General features: G+C 44.2%; 1 protein-coding gene across 1 annotated transcript; it reads right to left on the reverse strand.

The window, feature by feature from the left end:
• Positions 1-869: 869 nt before the first annotated feature.
• On the reverse strand, positions 870-3,538 carry LOC123497553 (protein FAR1-RELATED SEQUENCE 5). Its single transcript, XM_045234139.2, has 3 exons — positions 1,206-3,538; positions 993-1,103; positions 870-899 (listed from the first exon to the last, which is right to left on the reverse strand). Exons 1-3 carry the CDS (start codon positions 3,312-3,314, stop codon positions 870-872), a joined length of 2,250 nt encoding a protein of 749 aa, XP_045090074.2. The 5' UTR covers positions 3,315-3,538.
• Between the last annotated feature and the right edge of the window lie 6,219 nt (positions 3,539-9,757).

The raw sequence follows: 9,757 nt of genomic DNA on the forward strand, positions 1-9,757 counted from the left end.
AGACCCACACCGCCCCTTCTCTCTCTGTCTTATCCCTTTCCTCTAGTGAAGCTCGGCCACTGTTTCTTCCTCTAGTGAAGCTCCGCCACTGTTTCCCCAAATCCACAAGACTGCTCCGGCCGAGCCAGCTGCAAGGGATGGCCGGAGGGCGCAGCTGCTGCGAGAGCTGACCGGAGACGGCGCAGCATCACCGCCACACGTATCTCGCTGCTAGCAGCAGGGAGATGGCGAAGTACACAAGAAGCAGAGCAACGGCGAGATCCACAAGCTTGACGACAACGGCAAGCTGGAGTCTCCTCCCGACGAGCTCGACAAGGAATACGACAACGGCGATGTCCCGGAGCAGCACGGCCGACCTGGACGAGGAGGAGGGTAGCAACCAGACGAGGGGCATGCCTGGGCCGCCGGGCTATCTTACGGCTGCAGGAGGCCTCTGACGGCAGGGTCGCGATAGCTGGACCTCGGCGCCCTCCTGCCTGGCCAAGCCCCAGTAGCAAAACCAAAGGTGAATTACTTGCTGTTATCTAGAACTAACTTATTCCTTTCTTCACCATTAGTTCATACCGTACTGCTGCTATTTCTTGATGTCACAGGGGTGAAAGCATAGCAAGAGAAAGCTGAGCATGTCATTGGAATATTTAAAAGTGATAAGTACTCAACAGATCATTGTTGCAATTAACTGAAACCAAACTAATTGTTTTGTCTTCGGAAACTAGGAGTCAATTGAAATTAAACCAATTGAAGTAATGAGCACTCGACATATTGCGTCTCATGTATGCTGATTCAATTATGCCTTCTGCATAATCTGTCGATCTGGCAAGACAACATATCAGACATGCATCAACCTATTGTTATATCCCATGATAGTTTTATAAGTTCCAAAGATCACCAGCTTCACTCTGCAAATTAAAGGGAGATATAACTGATTACATAAAAAGCCATATTGTTTACCAACGAATTTAAGGAATGTTAGACATGATAAGTGGGAATACCGTCAGTAGACGAGCATAGTACCCATATTCTTGCAAACCATTTGCATTTGTTCCAGCCATTTGCTCTATAGGTGCTTGGTATTGTGCTACTGGAATGTCATTCTTTCCTCTCTATGCAAACATAAAAACAAGAAACAAAACAAATATTAGTGACTTGTTACTATATTAGTCTATTAAATAAGTAGTGTAGTTAGATAGGTGCAAGAGATTTACAGAATGAGTTTGATTTTTGGGTACTGCTTTAGTTGTCTCCTTCTTCTTTTTATTGGGGTGCTGGTTGTCAAGCCATGTTTTCTTTCTTCTTGAATTTTTCTTCGGAATTTCCTTTTTCTTTAGGGAAGCATCCTTTAAACAATCCTCTGGTTCTTTAGATATATCTTCAGTTCTGCATGTAGTAGTGCGAGTTTTCTCTTCAACTTGCTTCCTAAGAATCTTCAAAGCATCATCTACTAGTTTGATACACTCTTCTGATGTTACTGCTTGTGAAGCTATGCCAAGAAACTCGTGCATGAAAAACTTCAACCGTTGTCTATCTTCTGATCTAGGATCTTCCAAAACAATGTTTCCATGGCTGCTTTCAATAGTGCCGCTTCGCGCTTCTCGAGTCCATCGCTCCAAAATATAGTGGCCTGGAAGATACTTGATATTCATGACATCAAGGGCTTTCAAAGCATGACTACACAATATACCAACTCTTTCAAATTGGCCACAATTGCAGAAAACTTTTTGCTCTTCATAATTAACTAGTACTTTGCACTCTTCTTCATATGGGAATTCTGGGTCAAGACTTGCAATTGCAACAGTATATGCATTGTGTTCTACCGATGGCTTGATGTATGCTGAGATGGATCTTTCATATTCATTCTGAAAATCTTCAAATATGCATGGTGTGTAAACTTTGCTAGCTTGTATTACCATAGGAGTCCTCATTCTGACTCTAGGTAATTTTTTCCTAGACTCGTATTCCTCATTTACCTCGTTATCTCTTTTTCCTTGCATAACCCTCTCTACGTGCTTGAAAAACCGAAGGATGTCAAGACCAGACTTTAGATGGTCTTTCAAGTCACTGTTCAAGCTCTCACTTAATTGTGTGCTTCTCATGCCTATAGTGTAAGCATTCCTCATGTAACATCTTGCCCATTTCTCTTTTACTTTGTAGATGCTGTCCAACCAAGTTTGTGTTTCCACATTGCTTCTTATGGCATTGAAAGCTTCTTCAAAGGCTTCCTCTTCCTCATACTTGTACATGCAAGCACTGAAATCAGCAAGTACATTTGGTCCTTCCTCATCTTTTTTCTTATGAGGTAAGTGTCTGATGGCATTTTGCATTATGTGAAAAGTGCACAACCCATGCCATGCTTCCATAAATACTGCCCGAATTGCATTACCCATTGCTACATCTTGATCAATAAATATTGTTCTAGGTTGCTTTTTGTTATGCACTGATAGGAACGTGTTGAACAACCATTTGAATGATTCAAATGTCTCATCATATAAAAGTGCAGCACCGAAAATGACCATTTCTCTAAAATGGTTGAAGCCAACAAACACACCGAAGGGTCTGTACTCTTTGTTTGTCCCAAATGTTGTATCGAAGGTAACAACATCACCGAAATGAGCATAGTCAATGATCATCCTTGCATCAGCCCAAAAGATATTTGCTATATTTTCATCACAATCTAGTTGCATGTCATATTCAAATGCAGGATTCTCATTCTTTTTATCTCTAAAATACTTGAGCATACTTCCAGCTTCACCATACATCAAGTCTCTTTGACGTCTGGTTCGCAAGTGGTTCTTGCGATCACGACATGTGTAGCCAAGGTTCAGTGGACCACCAACTTGTCGACTTGCTAACTCATGGGCTTTTCTAGGTACAATTCCTGAATCATCTGTTGTTTCAATTTCAAATGCTTGCAAGGCCGAAATTTTCCTCTGTGATGGCATCAAGTGGCTTGTCCCAGGTAATTGCAACACATGGTTGTGTTCAACAACTAACTCATGCACCTCATAGTTTCCTGCTTCTCGGTCTATAGTGATTCCCATTCGAACATTGCAGCCGGTCCTTGTTTCTGCACGAGGACGCTTTGTATTATTATCCCTTTTGTCTTTTCTTCTGTAGCCCTCATTGGAACAAACAGATCTTGCTGAAGTGATTACTCCATCAAGTTTGCTCTTGTTTTCATAATTTATCCTTACATCAAAACCAATATGACCTCCATAACATGTCCAAAAGTTCCAAGCCTCTTTTGTGGAATTAAATTTCATACCAATCTGAGGCATCCAACTAGGAACCACATTTGTCCTATAAAAATTACACATAACTTATTTGTTTGTATGCTTACACTACAATCATAAGATGATATGACCTGAGAATTTAACAAAATTGTCGGTACCTGTTAGCATCCTCATTAGAGGTAGTCATATTCTCCATTGGACCTTCTCTTCCCCTTTTTGTGTAATCTGTGATATAATAGCAAACCCAGTCCAAAAATTCTCTTGCTGCCTTGAGAACATTAATACAATCAGAACATGTGTCACATACCTTAAGAATGATCGTCTTCTTTTTTGTTGCTAGGAGAAGGACAACAAAAGAGAGATTGTCTGCATTAATCTCCTGTCATGTTTTGGAAATCCCAGGTACTTGATGAGCAAATCACCTGTGTTACAAGTAAATATTTGGATACATTCATGCATTTTATCTTGAGCTTGTCCAAAACAATAGAGATCACTTCTATTAAAATTATTTCTTTTCACCCTGACATACTCTAAAAGATGCAGAAAATAAGTTTTGCATCTTGTCCTTATCATCCTCCATTCAGAAAATAGTAGCATCACAAACTCAATCTACGAATTGTGTGCCTTCAGAACATGAATACAATCAGAGTGTATGTCACATACCTTCTGATTTATTGTCTTCTTTTTTGTTGCTAGTAGAAGGAAGACAAAAGGGAGATAATCTTCATCGCCTACAGATCAGCTTGCCTTGGTTTCACTCTGAACATGGGGGATGATCAGAAGAGAGATAAGGCAAAAGGGAGTTGATCTCGCCACCTACAGACCACAGATGAACGTACCTCCGCCATGTTCTTTTACAAGGACGAACAAGAGGAACGGGGAAGATGAGCAGGACGAAGGCAAATAGATCGTAGAGGAGCCGAACCCATCGATCGCTGTTTGTCGCCAACGCGATTATTAGGGTGGTGTTTTGTTTGGCGCCAATGTGAGTCTTCGTGGTTCTGTTTGGCGCCAATGTGAGTCTTCGTGGTTCTGTTTGGCGCCAATCTTGCAACCGTACAAGATTTTCTACCACATAATTAGGTATTTGTTTCCATCTATTAACAGAATCGGGTGGGGGTAATGAGAGCCGTGAGATTTAAATGAATGGCTGATCTGGGTTGGTACAGTACCCGTGCAGTAATAACGTGACTGCAGATGAGCCGAACCCCTGTGACGCCTACAGAATCGCAGCGCTTGGCCACGACTATTTCCACGACTCTGCCAATGGCCCATACTACCTGTGCATCTATGACTCCAAGACCCGGGCCTGGACCCACAAGCCAGGTGCTATTCCACGGCCGCCGCCGCCATCCGAGTATATGTGCGACATGGCCATCACCATCGGCGGCTCCAGCGGTGGCATCGTGGGCTGGGTCGACCTCTGGAGGGGCATGCTCCTCTCCGACGTGCTAGCCGACCACACCCCCTTCCACCTGTTCCGCTATGTCCCCCTTCCCGAGCGGAGGCATCCGCAAAATTGCCTCCCTCTTGCCATTGGCATTGCACGCAACTTCAGGGACATTGTCCTTGTCAAAGACTCCGGCACCATCAGGCTCGTCGACCTTCAGGTCCACGCCGACGCCAGCAGCAACCCTTTCTCAGAAACCCCTAGTGGCTGGACGGTGGTCACATGGACCATGGAGATGGAGGGGCTTCATGGGGATTTGGAAATCCTGGGTAGTTTGCGATTCAAGCAGGAGCTTGAACTTCATTCTCGTGATATCAAGGGCTACAACTTGCCCAAGTCTGTTTGTCTGCAGCCCCATTCTCAGCTCCGGCAAAGATGTCGTCTTGTACCTCCGGACAAATATCAGCAGCGAAACCGACAGGAACTCGCATGTGATTGCCGTTGACCTCAAGCAGAAGAAGCTGCTAGGGGTGAAGGAATTCGATATGCAAAGACCCACCAGCTACATACGAACTAGCATCTCCAGCCATCTCATGCCGCCAGGCACCGTACCATTGCCTCCCCGTTAATGATAAATATACGTCGATCGATATGTGTTGCTCAAATTCCTTCTTGACATATAGACCATGACATGAGTTGTGGCTTTAACATTTGCACTCAACCCGCCGATTAATCAAATACAGGCCCATGCATGTTGCTACACCTTCTATCTAGGGCACCCAGCATTCCATCAAGCGCAAATATTTTTCTTACTTAGGAGGAAAAACAAGACAAGTTTGTACACACGAATTTTCGTTGAAGAATTGATGGTCTAGATAAGAGGTGTAGCTACATGGCTACACAACCACAACTTTCCCATACTCTTCTCGCGTTGCGGTCGTTGTTGGTTGTGATTTTAAAAAGAGAAGGGCATGTGTTTATTTTTCACACCAATTTTCCTTTTAGTTTTAGAAGAGAATATGAAACGACCAACACCGATGTCTCTGGGATCCTCTCGCAAGAAGCCTGCCATCACTAACCTAGCGGAAGGAGATAGTGATGTCGGGGATGCGATGGAGATCAACTCACAATGGATAGTTTAATTTGTTTAGGTATGACTGCTGTAACATTCCAAATTTTCAATTTGGAATGTTATACATTAGATCATCATTGCATATCATATTTTATTGCATTTTTTGTTTGATCCTAGAAATTCTACGCAACTCAAGGACCCCGAAGAGAGTTGGGGATTTCGTTATTTTCATATTTGGGTTTCTCAAATTTTGAAAATAGGATCATTTGATTTCATTTATTTTATCTTCAATTATTTCTTTTATAAAAATAAGAGAGAGGGAATAAAATGACTTTCCCAAAAATAAGAAATATTGAGGATTTAATAAAAAAATCAAATCTTATTTTATTTGGAGTTGTGCTATTTTATTTGAATTTAGGAAAATTGCACGTTTTTCAAAAATTGCATTTTAGGGCCAAGAAAATGTTCATCTTGTTCTAAATATTTTATTTAGACAGCGAAAAATTTATTTTGGCATTTTTAGAATTTTATTTTATTTTTTAGAATTTTTCTCAGTTTTGGCAGAATTGTTATTTTTTTAAAACAAACTCCCGCGCGCCCGACTGGGCCGAAGCCCAGCCGAACCAGGCCGGCCCGCCCGCGCCAGCGCCTCCCGCCGCCGTCTCCGGATCGGAGACCGCCGCCGCCGCCCGAGTCCTGGAGGAGCACGCCTCCCGAGGCGCCCCCTTCCCCAAGCCGCGCCGCCGCCGCCCCTCACCCCGCCACCGAACCCACAGCCCCGCCGCCGGAACCCGCCCCGCCGCCGGAGCCGCACCACCGCCGAGCCGCCCCGCCGCCCAAGGTCGCCGCCGCCGCCGACGCCCGCAGCCCCGCCGCCCCACGCCGCCTCCCGTCGCGCCGCCGGAGCCACGAGCCGAGGTAGCCGCCGCCGCCCGGTTTTCTGAAGAAAACCGATTCGGTATTTTTTAGAAAACCCTAGGGTTTTTTTTAGATCGGTTTTGTTTTTTTTTGGTTTTCTTATTTAGCGAGCGTTCGCTTGTTCGTTCGTTTTAAGAAACGCATTCATCGTTTAGTTACAGTTAACGAACGTCCATTCGTTAAACTGTTCGTCAGTTTTTCTTTTTCTCGGATTTTCCGCGATTATTTCTGATCGCGATTTCCGATCTATTTTTCGTTTTGGTTTAAGTTTTTGCTCGTTTGTCAGAATCAGGCGATTCAAGCGCCTAGAGTTTCGTCTCGAAACCCTCTTTCTGTTTAACCAACTCAAACAAGTTTTTGCTACTGTAAAATTTGACATAGGTCCAAATTAGTAAACGAAGCTTGCTTCTTTCGCCGTTTGACTTTCGTTGCTTCGTTTGATTTGATTCTTTTTGCAAATCGGAGTTCTTAAGTTGAACTTTCTGGTTAGATCTCTTATTTGAGTTTTCCCTGTGCATTAGACGAGTACTTATTGTATGCTTGTTTGTTTGCGATAGAGTACCCGGAGTGTGCCGCTTGCTACTTCGAATCCCTAGGTTTCACATATCATCAGCAAGGCAAGTAACACTTTGATCATACCTCTTTTCATACCCAGTTTTATTGCATTAGATCAATCCTCAAAGAATTGCATGATTAGGATCTGATTAAATTGTGGGTTGGGAAGTAGCTTATGAGGTAGAACCTATTGCCCTGTTTATTACCAAACCCTTGGGAGTTACTTCTACGTTTGCTTATATTGCTATGCTATGCTAGTAGACGTGGATTGGGTGAGTGTATCCATGACAGATGTGAGATTGTTAATTAATGGTTCAATTTAAGGTGGCTACTTAAACACACATCTGGGTGCACTGAGGCACCTGGGTATTCCAGCGATTGCCTGTTTGTTTATGGACCGCCACCCAGGCTCAAAGGGATCATGAGATTATTCATGCTAGAAACTTCCGTGTGCAGCCACAAGCTATTATGGGCTCTAGCATAGTTGATTAAGTTGTGTGAACTCTTACAGTGATAGACTAGCAGATGTAGGGGTTGTAGGTGGTACTGTCTACCCGATCGTAAGGTGCAAACGCTTCTGAAAGACTATGTCTCGGTCATCCGTTTCTCAAACATCATGTAGTGCGATAATCCCAACGGAGGAGATCGAGTCTTGAGGGGAAAAGTGCGCAAACCCCTGCAGAGTGTATAAACTAATCATGGTTAGCCGAGTCCCCAGTTATGGACAACTTGAGTATCTAGTACTTGAAGGAAATATGCCCTAGAGGCAATAATAAAGTATTATTTATTTCCTTGTATCATGATAAATGTTTATTATTCATGCTAGAATTGTATTAACCGGAAACATAATACATGGGTGAATATATAGACAAACAGAGTGTCACTAGTATGCCTCTACTTGACTAGCTCGTTAATCAAAGATGGTTATGTTTCCTAGCCATAGACATAAGTTGTCATTTGATTAACGAGATCACCTCATTAGGAGAATGACGTGATTGACTTGACCCATTCCGTTAGCTTAGCACTCGATCGTTTAGTAAGTTGCTATTGCTTTCTTCATGACTTATACATGTTCCTATGACTATGAGATTATGCAACTCCCGTTTACCGGAGGAACACTTTGTGTGCTACCAAACGTCACAACGTAAATGGGTGATTATAAAGGTGCTCTACAGGTGTCTCCAAAGGTACTTGCTGGGTTGGCGTATTTCGAGATTAGGATTTGTCACTCCAATTGTCGGAGAGGTATCTCTGGGCCCACTCGGTAATGCACATCACTATAAGCCTTGCAAGCATTGTGACGAATGAGTTAGTTGCGGGATGATGTGTTACGGAACGAGTAAAGAGACTTGCCGGTAACGAGATTGAACTAGGTATCGAGATACCGACGATCAAATCTCGGGCAAGTAACATACCGGTGACAAAGGGAACAACGTATGTTGTTATGCGGTCTGACCGATAAAGATCTTCGTAGAATATGTGGGAGCCAATATGGGCATCCAGGTCCCGTTATTGGTTATTGACCGGAGACGTGTCTCGGTCATGTCTACATAGTTCTCGAACCCGTAGGGTCCGCACGCTTAACGTTACGATGACAGTTTTATTGAGTTTTGATGTACCGAAGGAGTTCGGAGTCCCGGATGAGATCGGGGATATGACGAGGAGTCTCGAAATGGTCGAGACGTAAAGATCGATATATTGGACGGCTATATTCAGACTTCGGAAAGGTTCCGAGTGATTCGGGTATTTTTCGGAGTACCGGAGAGTTACGGGAATTCGTATTGGGCCTTAATGGGCCATACGGGAAAGGAGAGAAAGGCCTCAAAAGGTGGCCGCACCCCTCCCCATGGTCTGGTCCGAATTGGACTAGGGAAAGGGGGCGCACCCTTCCTTCTTTCTCCTTCCCCCTTCCCTTCTCCTACTCCCACAAGGAAAGGAGGAGTCCTACTCCCGGTGGGAGTAGGACTCCCCCCTATGGCGCGCCTCTCCCCTTGGCCGGCTGCCTCCCCCTTGCTCCTTTATATACGGGGGCAGGGGGCATCCCAGAGACACAACAATTGATCCTTGAGATCTCTTAGCCGTGTGCGGTGCCCCCTCCACCAAATTACACCTCGATAATACCGTTGCGGAGCTTAGGCGAAGCCCTGCGTCAGTGGAACATCATCATCGTCACCACGCCGTCGTGCTGACGAAACTCTCCCTCAACACTCGGCTGGATCGGAGTTCGAGGGACGTCATCGAGCTGAACGTGTGTAGAACTCGGAGGTGCCATACGTTCGGTACTTGATCGGTCGGATCGTGAAGACGTACGACTACATCAACCGCGTTGTGATAACGCTTCCGCTGTCGGTCTACGAGGGTACGTGGACAACACTCTCCCCTCTCGTTGCTATGCATCACCATGATCTTGCGTCTGCGTAGGAAAAATTTTTAAATTACTACGTTCCCCAACAGTACTTGGATTATCATGTGAATCTCATCATGTTACTTTAATTAATTTTGTTCGGATTAATGTTAAAACTTAATTGGGATTGAGATGGTGTCACCCATTCTCAATGTTTAACAACCACCATGATAGTTAAATAAAATTTA

The sequence above is a fragment of the Aegilops tauschii genome, chromosome 3, assembly GCF_002575655.3.
Source record: "Aegilops tauschii subsp. strangulata cultivar AL8/78 chromosome 3, Aet v6.0, whole genome shotgun sequence".
Classification (NCBI taxonomy): Eukaryota; Viridiplantae; Streptophyta; class Magnoliopsida; order Poales; family Poaceae; genus Aegilops; species Aegilops tauschii.